The sequence below is a fragment of the Chelon labrosus genome (assembly GCF_963514085.1).
Source record: "Chelon labrosus genome assembly, chromosome: 6".
Classification (NCBI taxonomy): domain Eukaryota; kingdom Metazoa; phylum Chordata; class Actinopteri; order Mugiliformes; family Mugilidae; genus Chelon; species Chelon labrosus.
The window spans coordinates 25,005,296-25,028,112 of record NC_140342.1 but is presented as its reverse complement, the minus strand read 5'-3'; the positions used below and the strand labels follow the sequence as shown (position 1 = coordinate 25,028,112).

The 22,817-nt window shown below is 44.5% G+C and overlaps 1 protein-coding gene across 1 annotated transcript; it reads right to left on the bottom strand.

The window, feature by feature from the left end:
- Positions 1-14,165: 14,165 nt before the first annotated feature.
- LOC311489558 (Krueppel-like factor 6) lies at positions 14,166-22,033 on the bottom strand. The gene is made up of 4 exons (XM_084546687.1): positions 21,697-22,033; positions 18,932-19,514; positions 17,896-18,019; positions 14,166-17,327 (listed from the first exon to the last, which is right to left on the bottom strand). The coding sequence occupies exons 1-4, from the start codon at positions 21,796-21,798 to the stop codon at positions 17,276-17,278; spliced, it is 861 nt and encodes a 286-aa protein (XP_084402813.1). The 5' UTR covers positions 21,799-22,033; the 3' UTR covers positions 14,166-17,275.
- Between the last annotated feature and the right edge of the window lie 784 nt (positions 22,034-22,817).

The window sequence follows — 22,817 nt, the reverse complement described above, 5'->3', positions numbered from 1 at the left end:
ATGAGAAAAAATCACTTTAGACTCAAAAATGTGTCAATAAACACCACAAATACGTGCAGTTGTGTTGCGTCATACAAGCTAAAACCAAGTTACAGTCCTTCCACCAGACTCTCGTGGAGTTAAAGAAACTTTCTGGCAAAGAAAACTTTAAAAAATACACATGAACAAGTCATTTTCTGTAAAATACAGTTGTTTGTAGCATTAGTGATTTAGACAGTGAAGCAAAACTCCAGGGCCTTTAGCTTCTAGCATTAGCAGCTGTGGCCAAAACACCAATGTCTTCTAAATCTTTACACTCTAAAGCAGTAACTGCTTCATTTGCGAGGGTAAGTGGCCATTTGATATAACTGAGATTCATGTTTAATGCTTGAAAGCAAGGCTTCAGTCCAAGGTAAACGATGTCTGCTGGCCAGCAGTGAAGTGAATCCTCTTTGATAACTTTCCAAAATGACTTGTGTTGATGTTTGGTGTGATTATTAGACGTTACGTTTCACTGAGAACTTGGCTTGTGGCATAATTGCAGCAAAATTAAACTGTATCTGCAAAACCACAAAATATCATGCTGTTTAAAATCTGTCTGTCAGCTTTATTTAGATCATAGGAATGGGCTGTTTATAAAGCTGGAAGAGACTCTCCATTACGTCGCCCAAACAATCGCTGAAGAGGGTTTTTGAAGCTCAGTGTGGCATCGCTGGCCGTCGCCAATTCAAACACAACCAAAAAGGGGGAGTTTGACTTAGACTTTGACTTTATTGCTACACAAGGGAAATTGCTTTGTCACGGTACCTCAGCTGTAGATATAAATAAAAAAATAAATGAATAAAATAAAATAAAAATCTCTTGAAAACCACTAATAAAAATAAAAATTAATTAAAATACTAATGAAATAAATAAAATAAAATAGTATGAGTAAAGAAATTCAAGATTTGCATATGTGCAAATATACAATATAAAAATTAAATTAAATTAAAATACTAATGAAATAAATAAAATAAAATAGTCTAAACAAAAAATGTACAAGATTTGCATGTGTGTAAATCTACAATATTAAAATGAAATAGAAATAAAATAACATTAAAATATTAATCAAATAAATAAAATAAAATAGTATAAGCAGAAAAATTACAAGATTTGCATATGTGCAAATCTACAATATATAAATTCAGTTAAAATATTAATGAAATAAATAAAATAAATAGTCTAAACAAAAAAAATTACAGGATTTGCATATGTGCAAATGTGCAAAGCTAATATAAAATAAAAATAAATTACTAATGAAATAAATAAAATACAACAGTGAAAGCAAAAAACAAGCTTTGTATATGTATAAATCTGCAGGAAATAGAAATAAAAGTAAATATAAGCTAATTACATAGGAAAAGAGGAAGCTTAGGCGAGCAGGTGATGTCTAGTCAGACAGCTGGCAACCTGTGAAGGCACCCACCTGTCACTCAAAGCAGCTCCGCCTTTAATTATTCATAATTTCAAACACTAATACAATTTAAATGGGTGGGCTATTTAAAAATTCCCCTCGTACAGTTGTAATGAATGAGTAAATGAGCCTCAGACACAAAACACGTTTTTCTTCATCTGTATTTCTGTGGTAAATGTACAAATTTTAACATGAAGGTCAATGGAGGCTGACTCACTTTTCGAGTCAGCCTCAAGTGGCCATTTGAGGAACTACAGCTTTATTTTTTTTTGTTGTCACTTTCATGTTGGCTTCTTTTTTTTTAGGGTCTGGGGTTTTGCCTCTTGATCACAGACGGTGCATGCTTTCCAGATCTCCCCTGTAGCATCAAAACAACTCAAAGTCCCAAAAGATGCAGAAGAAGAAAGCAAACAGACACAAACAAGCAGGAATGGATAAAGACCAGACACGGGTCTTTTGAATGACAAGTTCAGCTTCAAAGCCCCGACACGTGATCTCTGAACAAGAACTGTGTTATTTGCATTCACTGCCGACGGGAACTGAGGTTTCAGAGCAGCCAATGAGTGTTTGTTTCATCTCAGATTAGCTGATGACCAACTCCTTATGCTGCCGTCACCAAAAAATGACTTCATGTCCCTGAATTCCCCCCCGGCTCGTCCACCACTGTTGACATCGGCTTAAGCGGCCCATGTGGGGGGGACACAGTGATGACCTAAAAGCGCTGTGGGGTAAACACAAGTTAAGCCGGTGCCAGTGTTTACATGTGGCGCAGTGGTTTGTTGCAACGTGAGTCCCCTGGGAGTCCTGAGAACGGCCGAGCCGAGCTGTAAACAAGAAGCGAGGCGATCTTGGGAAAAGTGCGCTGATAAACTGAGGTCACATCCTTCCACCTTTTGTCATTCAAGAGTGAATCAGTATCTAAATATGTGCATTTGAGGTGCGTGTTTAGCTAAAAACAGACAAAAATGCAAAAAATTTATTTAGAGAAACAATTGAATCTATATCGTATAACTAGTCTCCCACTGATGGAAAGCAATGACAGTGCAATATTCTGATCCCATCATAACTCAAAATAGAGGTCCTATGTGCGCCAGTGTTTGCAGATGATGCAAACGTGAACTTCAGATTAGATTTGAGAAACTTTTCCCATTACCTTCTCTTCATGTTGAGCGTTTTCTTGCACTCGAAACAACCCCATTTAAGAGTTCAGTAATATCTTCATTTGAAATCCGTAGACGGTTCTGATACTGGCTCTGTGTTTTAGGAGCTTTCTGCTCAGCTGTGGCTTTGAATACGTCGATACACATTACTGCACATGTGGGCCGTTGATTACGCCGCGATAGGTTGGATCATTTGGTAAACATGGGGCATGGTGCCAAAACGCTGTCGTCGTCGTCTGGCGGAGCTTTTTTTTTTTTTTATTGCCGTTGTTAGTAGTCGAGGCTCGCGTTTCAGAAGATGAGTTTGTGGACGAGATGCGCGGCGAAGTGAAGCGGCATGCTCATGGGAACATTTCTGCAGCTCAGCCCAGTGAAAGCATGAGGAAATATATCAGCCACAACATTAAGACCACTGGCAGGAGAAGTGAATAACATTGACCATCTTGACACAAAAACAATTTAGGAACAAGGTGTTGACCTGGCCTCCAAATTCTCTAGATCCCAAACTGATCAAGTATCTGTGGGATGATCCACAGAGGCCCCTCTGAGTCACCATAAGGAAGACCTGCACAATATTAGGAAGGTGGTCATAATGTTATGCCTGATCGACGTAGTCATACACATCATACATCTGAGGAGTTGAATTAGTTTACAACAAAAAGGCTCTGATTGGTTGGAGGACTAGTGTCACCAGACTGATGCTGATAAGAGCTGTGTGTTGCTACGCCCGGCCAGGTGACACATTAACCCATCACTTATAATTTCCATCACCCACAAACTTCTTATTGAAACTAATTTCGATATCTGCTCCCCCCGGTTATCTGTTGTCGCGTATTTGCGTGGCAAATCCCATTGATTTGCTATTATTTCGCAATTATTAACTTTTACAAACCGGAGGTCGGCCTGTAATTGGATTTTGAGAGTGATGTTCTCGTGTGCGATTGTGTGCGTTGGTGAATTAGGAGTTGTGACAGTTCACATCTGTCTCCCCCCTCTCTCCCTCCCTCTCCCTCTCCCTCTCCCTCTCTCTCCCTCTATCTCTTTCTCACAAGCACACACTGCCTGGATGTTTCCTGGACGTGTTCACGGACGCAGACGTCTGTACTTGTGTGTTTGTGCAAGGTTAGTGTGTGTGTGGGTGTGTGGGTGTGTGTGTGTGTGCACAAAGACAAGAGATTTTTTATTTTTTTTTTTTAGTGTATATCCAGGGCACATTGTCTGGACAGGGAAAATGAGAATGGATGGGATTGTAATTACTGAATGGAGATATCCACACAGTGTGAAATTAGAAAAGGCTGGGCGAAAACCTCCCACGGGCACAGCCAGTAACGAGAGAGTAGTTGTCATGGTGATAGGTGAATTCAAACAGGGCTTTGCAAACCTTTGGGGAAAGAGGTGCGAGTGTGTGAGGGTTTTTTTTGTGTGTGTGTGTGTGTGTACTGGGTGGGGGTGGCGGTGAGTTTACAGATACTCTTTGTGCACGAGGAGAGAAAAGTTGCCGTGACCTTGATGAAGACTGGTGAATGTGACGTTTTCAATCTTTCCTACGTTCAACCGTGCAGCGAGTGAGTTTCACCTGAGCTAAGGGACGAGGAGGTTCGGCGTTTTAAACCATACACTCATAATCCCCTTTCGTTTTCAAAAACTTTTTGTGGCTCAGTCAACTTCTAGCTTACTTTCACACTAGTACAGCTTAGTTTAACGACTTTTCCTATGCTAACGTGTAGCGTCCCTACACCACTGACACTTAATCCTAAAATAGAAGATTTGCAATTTAGTCCAGGGCCCATACTCCTAAATATTCTGAGAATCCTCCCAGAGAGCTCCTAACTTAGCCTAAAACTTCCTAGCAAGTAGTCTTAGCTTATCTTCCGAACTATGTTACAAACAGCTGCATGCTGCTCGTCTTGATAACAGTTTCAGCTAACGAGTGAGACCTCTCAAAATCTGAGGACCTTTGTCAGGTGCCGGTTTCGCGCCTCAGATGCTGGTTGGCCGATTACGGCGGTGACCCCCAGGATCGGCTGCTCTGGAGGGCTCGTCCGTTTAAATGGTCCATCCGTCGATGGCCGAGAGGGTCGTGATGTGGTACCTGAATCGTGCTTTCCTTCGTCACTTTGCCTGCTTTGTAACCCTGATCTTGTTCGTTGAGAGCGTCCCGTAGTGCTAGCTAGCTGATTGTTTTCTGTTGAGAACCAGAACAAAGCAGTAGGGGTGAGCTGCCATTTTCTTTTGGTCACTGTCTCACCCTAGTTTAAAGAGTTAGGGTTATTAAATGCCCACACTACTACAAGGCAAATGGAAGCAGTCGTTCGTTATCATTTTGGGTTCTGAATCGCATTTTTGTTGTACTGACACGCCGGCGTTTCTGTCATTTTGACATTGTAGTCAGAGGCCAGGCTAAATAACAGAAACACCTTTGCGTTTAATTTAAGCGCCACAAACTGTGCAACCTCCAGGATGATCACTTCATCTGCCGGCCGCTAAAACGTGAAAGGGCCTCTCAGATGTTTTGTCTTTGTCTGTTGTGGGTTCACGCAGAAACAACGTGGAAGACGACCTGTTCTGTGTGGAGAAGTAAATGTCTCATTCCAAGGTAATGAAAACACAACTATTATAGACTAATTATACACACAGCTGTTTTGGAGGCACTGTTGCCATCATTGCTATGGGGTGGGGGGGGTGCCTGGTCTGGTCTAGGTGGGTGCTACATGTCTAAGTAACATCCACACCAATGAATGCCAGGTCTAAAAGTTTCCCAGCAGAACACTGAATTGTCACAAGATGGTTTAAAATTTATTTACTTCTCCTGTCAGTGGTCACAATGTTGTGGCTGATCGGTGTATAGTATGTGGCCTGAAAGAAAAAGTCCTTATTGTGTTTTTATATTGAATGAATCCAGACATTTCCATATTTTTTTTCTTTTTTGTTTTACTAGGGATGATGATAAATAAGTGATTTTTAATGAAGCATTAGATGCCTTTCATATTTAAAGTCAACCTTATGGTTTATCAGCCATCATCTACTATTATAACACAGTAGTTAACACATCCAAAAATCATTTCTTTGCTCTGACTCAAGTCCTTCTGATGACATTGTGTTCCCTCATTTCTTAGGGTTATTTCCTTGGTCGGTCAAATCGCTGCAAACGCCCCGACCCGGCGATTGTAAGGACGAATAAAAACAACAAAAATGGATGCGCCGTCTCACTCAGAGACACCCATGGTTACTGTTTTAAGGACACGCAAGCGCCCCGCCGCCAAACAGAGCCCGGGCAACTGCTCTGGCTTCAGGGACGCGCTCTGTTGCCAAAACACCGTGTAGACTGTTTGAAAGAAAAACGCTGCTCTCAGTGCTTTGTCCCGTTCTTTATACATTCACATGTTCTCATCCACGGGGGTGTTCGGCCTCTGTGGGCGAAGATTAGCAGCCTGCATTTGTTTCCGCACTAAAATAAAGTATTTCTTGGCAGTATTATATTTTCGAAGAAGCGAATGTCTCTTTTTTTGGGGGGGAAACATTTCACTGCTATAAAACAATCATAAATTAAAAGTTAAAATGACATTTTAAATAACTGGGACTTCAATTCGTCCCTAATTCCAATTAAAACTGTTGAATGTGACTTTTTTTTCACTTAATGACCGCATCAATGGGTCCAACGAGGACATTCGCTTAAAGGTCAAATACGTGGGATTCAGAGGGACCTGTTAGAGGAAATGAATTAATAAAACTGATTTTATGATGATAATTAAACCCTATAATCATTTTGGAGGATGCAGTTTGTGTTTCCGTTCAACAGGCTTGAATTAAACACCAAACTTGTTTCTGTTTTTCAGCCAAATGACAAAAAACTGCTTCCATTTTCCTTGCAGTAAAAGCATTTCCTTTAGGGATGATACGCGATATAATCTCTTCTCCTCGATGACTCACGGCTCGTCTTGTTTGAGGTCAAACACGTCGCCGTCGTCTTGTTTTGCAGGCGGATGACTGTCAACGACTGAAGGACATTATTCACTCACAGGTTAACGGCGTTATAACCTGTGAAACGACGAATTAACAGACGTTATCTTTGCTGATGTGTAAACACGTTACTGTTTGTCACCCACCCGGCCATGTATGTATTTTTTCTTCCATCACAATGTCTCTGCGACGGCGGCGTTGTTTAGTCAATAGCTCTGTGTGGTAAATACTCCTGGTCTTTTCATTGTTACGCAGATGATTTGCAAATGTATCTGCCTCTGAAGCCTGGTGATGCACAGGTCACTTTATTTGACTGCATCAGTGGTTTGACCAAACTTTTCTTCACCTAAATGAGGACAAAACAGGATGCATTGTGTTTATGGAGTCCGTGTCGACCAGATTTGGAGCCTTGCCTTCAACACCCAGTTAAACTGCCTTCTGGCCAAAGTCAAAACTTTTTTGAGAAAGCTATCCGTGCTCTAATGAGTTCTAGGCTGGATTACTGCGATGCTCTGTATGCTGGTGTCTTCTCAGTCTTCTCTTAGTGAGAGAGTACATCATTCCTCTCCTTTATTCCCTCCACTGGCTTCCAGTCCATTTTAGAATTGATTTTAAACTTTTAATGTTTGTTTTTTAAAACTCTTAACAGCCTCGTACCGTCTTATTTATCTGAGACGCTAACCGTTCGTGAGTGTGGCAGGTTCTTTGAGGTCGTCTAACCAACTCTTGCTGGAAGGGCCCAGGTCGAAATTTAAACACTGGGGTGACTGAGCCTGCACTCAAGCTCTGAATAAACTCGCTCCCCAATGACATGGGTTCTAATCCATGGGCTGACTGGGGCCGTCCTGTGTGGAGTTTGCATGTTCTCCCTGTGTCTGCGTGGGTTCTCTCCAGGTACTCCAGCTTCCTCCCACCGTCCAAAGACATGCTGGTTAGGTTCATTGGTGATTCTAAATTGGCCGTAGGTGTGAGTGTCTGTCTGTGTTAGCCCTGTGATAGACTGGAGACCTGTCCAGGGTGTACCCCGCCTCTCGCCCGATGACAGCTGGGATAGGCTCCAGCAGACCCCACAACCCTTCACAGGACAAGCGGTTACAGAAAATGAATGAATATTTATTGTTTTTAATTTTAATCTGTTTTTCTAATCATTGTTTGGTCTCTTGTAAAGCACTTTGGTTCACCTGTGGGTTGTTGTAAAGTGCTATATGAATAAAGTATATTACATTATTTAAAATAAAAGGATGACGTGGTTGACGTGATGTAGAAAAAGAAAAGCAAAGGCATTAAAAAAAAAAAAAATTGCAAAGGAAAGCATGACTCATTTGGTTTCCTTTTGTCTTTGTGGTCTAAAACCAACCACACCAAACACGACCTCGTCTGAAGGCGCCGCCTGTACCAGTAGATAGACAGGGTTAGGGTTAACAAAAGATAAATACTCGATAACCACGTCGAGCAGGTTTTATTTTGCACAAAGATGCTCCTTTTACTCGCTGAGTTATTCATGTCGACGACTGAAGCCTTTCATGTTCCTGTTAAATGTACCTCACTACTTCCCGTTGTTTCACAATAAAAGCCCGACAGGAAGGGAAATGTTTTAAGCCTCCTGAACAAATGAAAGGATTACAGCGAAAGGAAAAATGTTTAAATAGCCTCGGAAATAAAGGCACGGATCTGACAGAAGCTTAAATCCTGTTTGTAGACTCTGAACGCCCAACGTGATGACAGACAGACACATCATGGCACAACACAAACAGACTTGGTTTCTCCGACCGCCCAGCATCCCGCGCATGTGGCCATGACGGTATCTATGTGGGCTGCACAGAGACCTCTGGCAGCGAGCCACCTATTTCACCCCGCCGTGACTTCATTACGTAACCAGAAGTGGGAGACGAGGAGGAGTGGATTCCTTTGTCAGAGTTCAAAGTGCACCGTGAAAAGATAATGGCCTCCTTTTATCAGTATGCCATAGTAATGAGCTTGTTCATCACCTAGGGGAGGAGAGAGTATAGGGGGAGGGGGGGAGGGAGGGGGAGGAAGGCTGAGGAATGCCCATCCATCAGGCGCTGTAGTCAGAGTCTGTCCAGAGCCCCAGCCCCCTCAAACCTCCAGACCTCTTCATCACTGTCCGTGTGTGTCGGGGCTGGAGAAACTATCTATTCGGCAATCCTTTACGCCACAGTGGGAACGCAGTTCTTTTGTTTTTCTGTCTAGATTTTACTGTATTCTGCTTTGAGCGACATAAACTGCCGGCATATTTTATCAGCAGCTGCATAAAAGATAACGAAATGTATGAAACATTACATAAATGTACAAAAGATTTTCCCACAGTGCACATAGAAGTGAAAGACGAAACCTGACATATGCTGTGTCATCAATACCAAAGGCTGTGATATTATTAATACTTTTGTGTAAATATGTAAAAGTGGAAGCTGGATTCCTTTTGTGAAACTGAACCTTAACGTTGTTTATAAACCGTTTCATGTTGGGAGTTTTTTTTCTTGGTCTCCCGCTCGATGCTTCCTGGGCCGTTTCAGCGCAGAGCACCTGTTAGGTCGGTACTTCAGAGGGTTCAGGACACTTCTGTAAGATGGATGGATGTGGCCACTGGATGGACGATCCAGACCATGTTCTGTTTCGAGTGCCGTCAACTCCCTACCCGGTGTCGACGCTTTAAATTCACGATGGCGGGAAGTCACGGGATGAAACAGGTGCACTTACTCTCCTGCACTAGCTTTCAGTTTCAGGACGATAAAAGAAAGAAGAACGGGTGAGCTACTTGTTTTGTATATACATACACATCGGAAACTCTATCCAGCTGAATAACAACTCACCTTTCTGTAACAGATAACTCCATGTTATTAATGTTAATGTACATTATTGCACCTTATTAATCCTTCCTATGTATATATTTACTTCTGTCTCCATTTCTTGTACATTTGTTCATATGCAAATCTTGTAAATTCTCTGCTTATACTATTTTGTTTATTATTATTTTTGAATTATTTAATTTATTTTTTATTTTTTAACTATCTTCACCTATTTTTATTTTTACTAGTGGTTCTTAGGAGGGTTTTTTCTAAGTCTAATGCCTCTTTTAAGGTGTTGCAGGACATAGACGCCGCAACCTACGTACACAACCTACGTACACAACCTAACGTACGTAGCCTACGTCAGTGCAAACCATTTATACTTGTACGCTCGACTCGCTCTGTAACAACTCCACCCAGACACTAGTCGGCGCTGTGTCTTTTTTCCCAGTCGGGTTAATTTTTGTTTCTACTTCCTGCTTCACTTTCAACAATGGCGTCTGAAACTTTTGCCAAAATTTCTCAGAAGACAAGTCGTACTAATATTTGAGTCTCCATACCTTTCCTCCATGTTTTCCATCTTTATTGATCCAAAACAATCAATATGAAAACTGCGGAGATGTAGGAGCAGCCGGAAATACTAAAGCGGAAAACACGCTACTACCAGGCGGACGAATCACAGCCCTTGTGGTCTGCGTTGCCACGGTGTACGTCGTTAGGATACGGCGTTAGGGTCTGCATAGCGTCTGGGCTGTCACTGTAGCTACGGCGTCAAATTTACGCAGAAGTCTAAACCGCCTATAAGTCTAAGTCTACATTCTAATGACTCTGTCTTTTGACTTTTTGACTATTCTAACACTTTTTCATCAGCATCTAGATTTAATCTTCAGTTTCTTATCGCAGCATATTTAAAAGAATGGTTCCAGTTACAGAAATAAATAATAAAAATCATATATGAAGCATTGATTGAATGAATGTAACTCTGATCAAGACATCAGGTGAATACCCGGAGCTGAAGACCAGCTAAATGTCCGATAGATTGTCTTGGAGAACGTGTAAAAATCTGTTTGAGATTTGTTCTTTTTTTTTTTTTGTGGATGAATATGAGAAAGAAAATAAAAAAATCAGCCTGAAGGTTTTCAGGTGACGGGGACTTGACGAACTACCATCCCCATGTGGGGTCGCTGACCTCCACTTTCCTTCTGGTTTAACAAGCAACCCCCCCCCACACACACACCCCTCCCCTCCTCAGCCCCAGAGGACATATGAGCTCAGCGGAGGGGGAGGAATGTGTGTGTGTGTGTGTGTGTGGTGAAACCTTGCTCTGGGGGAGATCTTGTTCTCCTGGTCGACCTTGAATGTTTTCATTCATTTCACTGATAGCCCTGAATAAGAATACAATCTGTGAATACGCTTCTGCTACAGCTTCAACGAGGGACCGCGGTCAAAATAAGAGGAGCAGGGCGATAACTGCTAATGTTGGGAGTTTAAGTCCCACCGGGGCCGCCCCTCGTCAACTGTAACACATCATAACCATTACTTATAGATGAATAAATCCCCAGCAGGCATCATGGGTGAAGTGTCTGAGTGCACAAATGAATATATCCTAACCTATAAATGAATAAATGTACCGCCTCAAAGGTATCTGGGATTGAATTGCTAATTCCAACTACTCAGTTACTAGAGTAGAAACTCTAGTAACAGGTTGTTGTGGTTAGTCTGGTCATTCAAGGTTGGAGGAGGTCATTGTGTTTGGGAATGTGACCAGTCGAAAATGACCTGTGGATTTTTAAGGCTAATTCGGATATTTGCGAAATTTCGTATCGTCGCGTCGGACTTAGGTCAAAGCAAAACAAGAGGAGTTAATTAAAATAAGCAAGGCCGTAGAGTAGTGGTTCTCCGCTAGAATAACACAGCTGAAAGCTGTGGAGAGGGCTTTGAAAGCTTGGGCAAATGTTTAAAGATAAGAAAAAGGAACCAGACAGTTGCACAAACAGTTTTTTGTGAGTGTTCCAAGATTTTCCAGGGGGCATGCGGCTGGGCTCGGAGGGGTCGGGGAGGGAGGGAGGCGAGGGGAGGGGAGGGGAGGGGAGGGGAGGGGGAGTTGGACTCTTGACAGCATCATTATTAAAATCCTGACTACGGCCCAGCTGTTGCACAGGGAGAAGCTCTCAGAATGTTAAAGGAAGGACAGCAGCTGTGTCGCAGCGTAGGAGAGCTCTTAGATCACTGAGTCCATTCACTCATATTAATATTATTAGAGTTCTGCTGTGGTTCCTTCAGTCGTCTTTTGTGTCCCTGGTGCGTGTGCTACTCTGTAATTCAGGACAGTTGTAGTTATCGGGTCCATCTTATAGGGTTTAATAATAAAAAAATGACATACACCGATCAGGCATAACATTATGACCACCTTCCTAACATTGTGTAGGTCTCCAAAACTGTTGTGACTCATCAGAGAATGGACATGGGCCTTCTGAGGGTGTCCTGTGGTGTCTGGCAACACAATATTGTTAGTGGGGGTCTTTGAGGGGAGGGGCCTCTGTGGATCATCCCACAGATACTTGATCAGTTTGGGATCTAGTGAATTTGGAGGCCAGGTCAACACCTTGTGCTGTTGTTCCTGATTTTTTGAGTTGTTCCTAGAGAGTTTGTGTCTGTGTCAGGCTGCATCCTGCTGGGGATGGCTGCTGCCATCAAGGAGTGTCATTGCTATGGGGTGGGGGTATCTGGTCTGGTCTAGGTGGGTGCTACATGTTTAATCCACACCAATGAATGCCAGGTCCAAAAGTTCCCCAGCAGAACACTGACTTGTCACAAGATGGTCAATGTTATTTACTTCTCCTGTCAGTGGTCATAATGTTGTGGCTGATTGATATTCACTTCTTTCTGTTGTCACTCAGATAATCTACACATATCTTGTTTTTTTTTGTTTTCTGCTGCTGGTAATGTTTTAGCTCTTCCTACGCTCACCTTCTCGTCACTTTCGGTTTCTGACGCCGTCATGATGACTAACCCTAATTCACAAATTATCATCTTATCTGATCAAATGTTTCTCTGCTCACGTTCCGGCGACCAATCAGTACGACTCAGATCTACTATCACACGTCCCGGGGCGCGCCGCCATCGCCACGTGGATCTTCAGACTGTTCTGGGAAATTTAGCTCAGTTCCTTGTCCACCTGCTGCCTCTTCCTTCTTCTTATCTGTTGATTAACTTCCTTTTGTCTGTACTGTACTCTGCATCTAGCTTTGACCTCAATTGCTCAATGTCTCTGGTTGAACTCTGCCTTAGTTACGTTTAGTATGTAGGTCAAATTTGGAGTATAGGTTCGCTTATAATGATCGTATAGTACACCTGTGGACAAAGTGGTCCATCTCCTGTAGTAAATTGACCAAAGCAACATATCATTCCTGCTTTTAATTGTGAATTTATTTAAAACATTTTAATTAATATTCATTTTTTCTTACTTTAACTGACAGGTTGTGGCCAAATCCTTGATATAATTTGCAAAACTGACCTCCAGGCCTCTAACTAGGAATATCAGAGTTAAAAAATGCAATCATCCTTTTTCATGTAATCCTCCTCACAATCTAATTTCGTGCCTTTACTTGTTCATTTTTCAGTTCTGCTGATTTGAATCGAAATACCAATAAATACGTCTTTAAAAAAATAAAAGGAGAGAGAGAGAGGCAGGAGGAAAAACCTCTCGAGAGCGCTTCAATTATTTCGGGGCTCTGGGGCGTGGAGCACGCCAGGCTCGGTGGAGCAGCGTTAAAGCCGAGGCACTTTGTGCTCGCAATCGGAGATGAAGAGGCTATTTGTCTGTGTGTGTGCTGTGTGTGTGTGTGTGTGTGTGTGTGTAGCTCTTATCGGGGATTTGTTTGTGGCGCAACTTAATTTGCATAAATTTCTTAGAGAGTAAGACGAAGACTCTTGGCTGGAGCAGGAGGAACAGATCGGAGCACATTTCGCCACACGGCTCACACCGTTGGAATAAGCAGTTTTAAGCATCTCGGCGTCTTCATCATTAATATTTCTGTAAGAATTAAAGCAAATATTCGATTTTAAGCGGCGTAAATATCCCAGCCGCTCCTGTGAGGAGGCTTGAATCAGGTGACGACTGTATTTGCAGGGTAATTTACAGTTGCTTGGAACTTGGGCCACGGGGCCGTTGCTGATCTCTGGGAGCAGCAGATGAAATCCAAAGCTAAACACAGAGAGAACTTGTGACAGGCGTAAACAAGCAATACTCCCATGTCTCTTGTTTGCTCTTCCAAATTAGTTCAGGTAATGTCAAGGTTTGCTCAAAACCTGTCTTATCATCTGACTATTGAACTCTCCTGACCTCGTGGTCCGGTGTTTGTTTCTTAGCAGTTTAAAGATAAATTTGACGTGTTTAATTGCTCAAATGTTGTCAGTCTGAGAATCTAAAGCCAGATATGTCTTATTTGTTGGTGCTCAGTAGTGTGTGAGTGACGTTTTTTTCAAAAACAACCTCGCTAGAGATAGGTTTAGCAATGTAAGCACCTGAAATAATCTATATTTTCTTGTTAAGATTGTTTTTTTTCTTTAAGTAAGAATTACGGATGAGTGCCATCTGACTATGTGGACCTGACTCCGGTGACTGAACCCCCTGCGTTGCTCTGTTCCTGACCCTGACCTTTGACCTCTACAGAGGAAGGGGGTAACCGAAGTAATGCCTCCTCTGGGAAATAGCCGAATATCACGTAAACAAACATTTCCTGGTTGATGGGAGTCAAGGGAGGACTGCAGGAGAAAGAAAAACCAACGAAAAGGAAAAACATGTAGAACCAATAAAGTCTTTTTATCCATTTTTCCAATAAAAAATACATTCATACAGAAACTATTTTACAAAACAATTTCAAAATGAAAAAATCTCGTTATGCCATAAAACGAACAAAAATAGAGCCTCGCGTTTTTACGTGTTTGTCCAATAAAGATTCTCTAGCTAAAGATCTTCGCAGGTGTTTGAGGAGTCGAAAGAAAGAAGTCACATGGCATTTTTAAAAAAAAACAACAAAAAAACAAATAAAATAATAATAAAATAAAATTATTATTAATACTTAGCGGGCACCAGAATGTAGATTTATGACAATTCAAGTGTCCAGAACAATTCACGTCTGAAAAGTTTTTTTTGTTTTGTTTTTTTTTTTCTTGAAAGACGATAGGCCACAGGTGTAGGCGCTATTGATGCCGCTTTAAAATGTACATTTCCTCGACCTTTCTTGCGATTTTCTCCAAAAAAAAACAAACAAACAAAAAAATCAAGATGTTACAGAAGCAAATGAAGGATGATGGAGTGCATCTATTTTACAGTAATTCCTCAGCCGTTTGTCTTTCAGGTTTAGAAACAACACGCTGCACATGTTTGTTTTGGTCCCGTACCCGTTCAAAATAGAAGCTTCCTTTACAAAATTCTCTTAGTTAACAACATATCTTTTTTTTTTTTTGATTTTTTTTGAATTTTTTTACATTTCTCAGTGTAAAAAGAAGCATCGCCTCCAGAAAATTTCCTTTCATGATCAACAGGTTCACCTGCACAGGCGCCGACTTACAACCAAGGCTGCCTGTGATGTTGACTACCGAGTGACAGATGAATGAATCAATGAATCAATGAATGAATGAATGAATGGACACTTCCACTTGTTTTACTTTGTGACAAAACTCCCAAGTATTTTTTACAAATGAGGAAAAAAGAAAGTGACTTGATTATCCAATTGTGAAGAGATTTCAATATATCCGTGAGATCAGAGAGATCCGTCAGCCCAGACGGGGGAAGGGCGACGACGTCATGTAACTTAAGTTAAAACATGCATATAGTGAAGCTGGTACAGACTTAACATCTGCTCCTAGTTTTACCGCGGTTCACCTGCAGAGAGGCTGAAACCTCCAGGCCTGCAGCACAGCTCGGCTGAACTGGTCGGACTGGTTTTGGTACCGTATCATCAGATCATGAGTTGTTTGAAGTGGGACTGAGTAAAGATAGCGACTCGACCCGCCTCCCCTCCCCTCCCCCGAGGGCGAGACTAACTAACCAAAACACCAACGCGGACTCGTGATTGAGAATGCCGTCATTACTTTAAAGAGGACATCTTATTTATTTATTTTCAAGAATATACGCCTTTGACACATCGAGTGATTTAAATCGCCTCAATGCAAACGCTTCATTCGCAGTAAATCATAAACTCGACGGCTCAACGTGCCACCTTTCGTGAGAACATGTTTCCAAGACTCCGTACCTTTGACAGCATGTTACAGTTCATATCAGAAGTGCATCCACGCTGTTTTATACTACATAGTAGTAAAGCATTATAGTGAATTGCCTTTTTCTTTTTCTCAAGTGCTCCACAATTCTCTCTCAGATCCGGGGCATTTTGGAGAAGATGATTTAGTTCTGATATATATATATATATATATATTTATGACATATTCAAGAAAAGAATGCACAAAAATGTAAAAATGGCAGTCGTCATGAAGCTGATATATATATTTAGTTACTGTTTTGATATCCGAGAGTTTAGAGGAGTCTGCCGGCGGCGGGAGGAAATGGTAAAAAGGTGCAACTGTATTGGATCAGAGCCTTTATAAAGCTATTCAATGACGCGCTACAGCGTTCGCGACGGCCGTTCGGTACGTGTACGCATGTGTGAAAGAGTGATCTATTTAAACAGGACAAGGCCACTTACATAAGGCATCAGTAAGGTCAACAGTGCATTTACAGATAGAAACCGAAGAGAGAAAAATCATACGTGGAAAAGGGAAAGGGAAGAAAAAGATCCCCAAGATCGAGACAGCTGCTAAGCAATAGTGGTATCCCCAATTTTTTTCATCGAGAAAAATAAAACAAAAAAAAACAGAAAAACCAAAATGACTGCCTTATGTGTTTTGTACAATACCATGATATTGAATATTATGAAGGTAGCTGCTCTCGAATGGAATTTTGTTGTCCCATAAGCAAAGAGGTGAGCAACACGTCCCCAGATCCCATGCAACTGTCGTTATAATGGCAATAACTGCTGTGTACAATTGTTGTTTTTTTCATTTTCTTTTAAAGATACAATGCTTACACGATGGACAACAAAATGAGCTTTGTAGCGTGTATGTTTTTTGTTTTTGTTTTTTTGAGACAGGCTATGTAATACATTGCACATTTAATAGCTGCACTAAACAAAACAACCTCCCGCTTTTTTTTTTGGACAGGGAGCTGTAGTTCCACCTCCGGGCAGAAAGGGGGCGATCTCCGACGCCGAACGACCCCCTCTCACTCCTCCTCTTGCCCAATCGGCACAGACAGAACCTGTTGCTTGCATTCATTCTTAGCGAGATAACAGGTAACCTCCCCCTCCCCTCCGCCCTTAAAAACAAACCCTCCCTTGTACAACACCACCCCCTTCCATGTCATTCACTCGCAGCTCCACAATGCAAGCTCCATCCGCTCCACAAAGCCAGCACAGGCATCCAGTCGCAGGCACTCACAGTCCCCATGCGCACAGGCAAACACACTGTCAATGGAGGAAGGGCACCCCCACCCCCCTGGAGGTCCCACGATCCTCCACGGAAAAAAAAAAAAAGCGTCGAACACCATACAGAAGAGTCTCTTCCCGTCTTCTCCTCCGGCCCAGATTTTCTCCCAGTCTCTCGCCGCCCTCCCGTTCTCCGCCGCCGCCGCAAAAGCCTTTCAAGAGCAATCTCCACAGCGAAGGTGTTGGAGGCACTAAGTATGGTGCAAATAATAGCCTGCGTTGCTTCATGTGTTTTTTTTTTTTTCTTCCACTGACTGGAACACTGGCGGTGCCCCTGTTAACGCTCCCAGGACACACCGGCCTCGCTGATTCCCCACGCGTCAGGACAATCAACCAGAATCATCCCTCAGAGCTCTCGACGCGGAGGCCATCTTAGATGTGCCTCTTCATGTGCAGCGCCAGGTGGTCGGAACGGGAGAAACACCTGAGTGGGAGACAAACAGAGAAGAAGATTAGGATGCTGGAGTGTGCCGGTAAAAGTAGATCCTAGGACGAAACGAGGAACCCGGCAGTTAGCATGAGTACTGCTAGCTGTAAATAAATAAATAAAACTCTGATTTAAAGTTGCGTTAATGCAGCCGTCAGTTTTTTCTGTTGCATCTGAGAAGGTTTAGAGGCAAAGCTCAAGCTGTATAAGTTTAATTTAAGTAAATGGATTGATAATTTAATTACAACTCGACTGAGCTCTACCTTCCACTCTCCAGCTATCCCCATTCGACCCTCTCCTCAACTCCCTCCCTTTTTTTATCCAACCACTTGACCTCGACCCTGTCTCGTCAGTCCGCCCTCCTCAACCTTCCTTTGCCAAGCTAATTTTCTTTGCTCTCTGTCAGTGAAAGTGCGCTTGGCACAAAAAAGCTAAAGTGAAGGGGGATTAGCGCCTCACTGCCGTCTCTGGAAGTTAACATCCTGCCGTCCCGTTGCATCCTATCCTAACAGCAGCACTACGTTTGAGGGACATTGCAAGGTAATAGAGTACGTCGGCGTCTCACCTGTCGCAGTGGCTGCATTTAAATGGCTTTGCTCCGGTGTGCTTCCTGAAGTGTCTGGTGAGCTCGTCGCTTCGTGCAAAGCGCCACTCGCAGCCTTCCCATGAACACCTGTAAGGCTTCTCACCTAGAAGAACCACCAGAGAGAAGAGATCAGGATCAGGACATATTTGTCAAAGAGTTCACAACCTTGCACGCACCTTGCATCTAGCTCTCCGCTAGGTGCAACATTTTAAGACACGCATAAACGCGCGGCCAACATTTACAGTCAGAGAGGTATCATCGCGCTCATTCCCGAGAGAATATGATCCCATGCAGGTGCTGAGCAGAGCGGGGCCGACTACTGTAAGCCGAAGAGAAAAACAACCTTGTGCCTTGTGGCTCTCAGGAGCTGTGGTATGCAGCTGCTTGGCTAGAGGGGGCTTATGTAATGATGGGTGAGGGGGGGCTGCATGAAAAAATAGAGGCCGTTCCTAATGGTCGCTAAGCGTGCGGCCAACGCGGTCGGAGAGGGATGCGAGGAATGCGACTTCCTCGGCTAATGGGCGACACAGCTGTAAACAGGCTGGCAGGGGTCAAAGGTGACGAGGGAAACTGCTCACATTTGAACCCCCCCGACTCCCCCCAGACGAAACGCTGCAAATGTCAGATTCCCATAATTTTCCTCTCGTCTCGTTTTTTTTTTTTTTTTTTTTTAAGTTGAATGCAAGCGCGTGCGTTTCTGAGTCTTTTCCCATGGTGAAATCTGAGATCTGTTGATTTGTTTTCAGGATCCACATCCTCCGGGTGCTGCTCGGCCACAAAAGAACATCCCTCCCCCTCCCGTCTCCCTCTCTCTCTCTCTCTCTCTCTTACACTCCCTCCCCCCTGCATGAAGTCACGTTCCTCTGTGTGAATTAGGTCACAGTTGAGGACATTCCTCCTGACGAACTATTCAAAGTATGCGGGAGCGTTTTTTAAACACTTCGAGCGGCCAATCGCCGCTTTGCGTTCGTTTCGCCGGCCGCGTCTGAAGTTCTCCGCCGTCCGCCTCATTTACCTGTGTGTGTGCGCTGGTGTGCTTTGAGGTGGGAGCTCTTGGTGTACACCTTCCTGCATCCGTTGAAGTGACACCTGTGCACCCGCCTCCTCCCGTCGGGGGATGCCTCCCCGCTGGTCAGACCGGACCTTTCCAGGGTCCTCTCCATGCCCCCAGTCCTTATTTTGCCGGGAGAGTGCAGCACAGTCTGTATCCCGCTCCACACCTGGGCTACGGAGCCCTCCTTGCCGAGCTCGGGGGAGGACGGCGGCGTGCTGATGATGGCGGAGCCCAGGTCTTCGCTGCTGTCGCCCAGAATGTCAGTCAGCGAGCCGGAGGAGAAGTCGAGGGTGGGGGAGAGCTCCTCTGAGCTGTCCGAGGCCTCGCTGCTGGCGTCGGAGTTGAAGCCGCCGGCGTCGAGGTGCTGGCTGTCCTGATTGTCTTCCTCCTCTTTGATATGGGGGATCTTTGGGTCCGACTCGCTCGACTTGTCCCCGCAGGCGAGCATCAGCTTGCTCCACAGGTCCTCCTGGCTCTCGAATTTGAGCTCGGTGGCCGAGACGTACGGCTCGCTCTGGAGGTACCTCTCCAGCTCGAGGCATGTCTGCGTGAAAGGGGAGACAAGATAGCAGTGAGTTGAGTGGCGCACAGAGCCCAAGGGATGGGGAAAGAATGCTTCTCGTAAACCGGAAAGTCCCCCAAAAAGTCATTTGGTTTAACAGGAAACGCAAACTCCCGTCTTCTCCAGTGCACTAGGTTTATTCTTAGCAGCAGCAGGAGGAGGAGGGGAATGCTGTGACACTGTAACACCACTGGCCCTGCTTCCTTTCTGCCTGCAGGAATGAGGCAAGACACAATGTCCTATGCAGAAGACAGTCAAGTACGTTCTCGGGTGCCCTCTGAGGCCAAATCAGGGAAGATTACAAGCGCTACATCTCCTTCTGAGAGCATGCAAGAACAAGGTGCTCTTACCCAGGAATGCATGAGCGGGCCGTGCGTGTGTGCGAGTGTCTGCGGGCGCGCGCCAGGGCCGGTCATGAAATTTACATACGCTACAGAGCCCCCCCGTCGGGTTGGGGAAGTGCTTGTAGATCTTTTAAATCTATCAATTATTCAGCGTAATGTGGATTTAATAATGCATTCGGAGGCACCGCTAGAAATAACATAGCACACCGGGGACTTAGAGGAGGGAGGTCTGGTTCACGGGGGTCCATAAAAAGCCCGGCATGAATACTGCAAGAGCCGCTGTGGATTGTGGGGCCTTGTTTTTTTTTTCTGCGAAAAGGAAGTGAGGGAGCACTTCCTCTACGCTCAGCGGCGAGCAGGCGCAGGGCCGGATGTTGAGGGCCGCTAACGGGCCTGGCGAAACGCTTCCCAGTTCATTATATTCCAGCTCAACAAGGCAGGGGAAAGCCCGAGCTTTGGGGGCACGTCATCCGCCTAGAGGGTTTGAATGAATATCAAAATGAAACCGTTTAGAGGGGAATATCCCTCTTTGGTGAAACGGATCGTGAGTAAGCACTCATATGTGTGCAGGCTCATGGTGTTTTGTAGAACTTTAAAATGAAATGTGTGTAAGATTAACAGAGTGGGTGATAAGGCGCCAGTAAATCACTTCAACTTCAGGACAGAACACAATAAAGGCTCATTAAGAGGTGGTTGTAAACAGCTTTTATATTACAGATTGGTGATAACGGGAATGAAAGAGAAAGCTTTCATCAAATGTTTCTCATCAGCAGTGCTGGATATGTCTCCAGCGAGCTTGAAACGCCTGGGAGGGCGACTTGGAACGAAGCCCGAGAAGATCTGACAGGTAGACGGAGACACGGAGGAGAAGGAAGGGTTGGAGCGAGCGGACGGTTCATTTCATTTCCAAAGCAAGAAACGAGACTTTTTCGCCCTTTTCACTGGTTTCCAGTATAAAACTCCACAGTTCTGTCACCCAGGGGCCGCTCGGTCGAGCCAAACTGGAGCAGAAATCATTCTCTCTCTCTCTCTCTCTCTCTCTCTCTCTCTCTCTCTCTCTCTGACAGTCTGCCACTCTCATTTGCCTGAGTGTGTGTTGGTCTGTGTGTCAGAGAGCAAGAGAGAGAGAGAGAGAGAGACAGACAGACAGAAGGGTAGTGAGAGAGCAGCAGCAGGAGGAGGAGGAGGAGGAGGGGGCGGAGGAGGAGGAGGAGATACGCGCAAAGACGCACGGCTCGCCATTCAATCGCCAAATCTGCAGCGAGCAGCGTGTTTTTATTTTATCTCAATGCGCCCCTGCAAGCGTGAGCGCACAGCAGCCACAGTACTCTCAGCAGCTAAACACGCACAGGAATGCAGACAGAACGAGCACATATTAAAAAAAAAAAAAAAAAAAAGGAATAAAACTGCAGCTAATTTGAAAATAGCAGAAATGTTTTAATGACATTCCGTGCGCAAATTTTCGCAAAAACGAAGTGGAAGTCATTCTTCACTATAAGCACGCTAAAAGAGAATTACACTAAAAATATCGGAGAGATCTGTCATTAAGGGAACTTGCATCACTTCCCCTATGAGCCGAGTTTTTTTTAAAAGGGAAATCGCTGTAAACTGTTGCACGAAATCAATCGCGGATTTACACGAGCTTCGCAACTTTGACATTTGCGCGTCCGCACGCAGCTGTCACAGAAAAACTAGTTGTTGTTTTTTTTTTTTTTTCCCCCCTTGCGCACACGCCTTCTGTGAAACCACCGCACACGCGAGCCGGCGTGCCTATCTGTCAAAACCTGCGGATTCACACGAGAGGGAATGAACGCGTTTACCTGCTGCCAGTACTCTTCCAGGGACGGTAAAGCTGAAAAGTATCCGGTGTCGTGCACAATCTGGAGCTCCTGGAAGATGCTGCACATAGGGATGACATCCATTTCACTCCTGAGATTCAGCCACAAGTAGACGCGAATTCGAGCCTGTGAGGGGAGCGGAACCTGCTGGGTTGTGAGAGACGCTGGAGCCTTGGCTGCGTTCGCATGTATGGCAATAGTCTGGAGTCCTGCACTTCGCGGCGGAGGGCTGTGTGAGCGTGTGACGCACCGAGAGCGCACAACACTGAACTCTCCAAAAGTCCGTCAGCGCACTGTAAACTTCCCCCCGATTCAAAATTACAGACAAACCCACCCCCATGTGATTACATTGCGTTTCGGCGCCTCCGCCAATGGGCTCGCGGGAGCGCAGCGCCCGCCCACGGCACGGGCCCCGGCCAATGGCGCGCCACAGCCGACTCATCCTGCAGCCTGTGGTTGGCGCACGCCTCGAAGCTCCCGCGCCTCTCATTGGGCTAGATCTGCGCTATTTTTAGAGCGCTATATAACCCGGGCTGCTCTCTCGCCACAACGAGGAAGTCGAGTTCTCGGCTGATTCAGAATGTGAGCTCCGCGGCGTGTTCGGAGCAGCGACAGGAGGAGAAGCGCTTGTCCGCTGCCGGTGACTTCGCTCTCTAAATAGATTGTTGTTCGTCTTTATTTCCTCACACGCTCTCTGTTGACTTCTCTTATCTCGGCGGCTTGAGAAGGAAGTCGCGACTCTCAGGAGGCATCCGTCTGCAAAGACAATCTGATCTCCTGGTCTGTGAAGCGCAAATCACGCCAGCAATATTCCGAGGCGCCTGCAAACTCAACTCAGGGGGACCATCAAAAAGTCTGATCAATTTCTGCAGCCTATGAGACAAATCTGATAGACTTCTCCCTTTCATGGCTGCCCAGAGATCCGCGCGGAGCGTTAGGAGTCTCACAGTGACAATGAAGACAATTTAATAAGCCTTTAAGTTGTAATAGAGTCGCCATAAAGATGATTATTCACAAAATGCTGGGCAGGTTATTGCAGCAGAAGCCGATGCTGGAAGGATGCCATGAGGGACAGGTTTGCTTCTGCTGGAGATAAGGTGCAG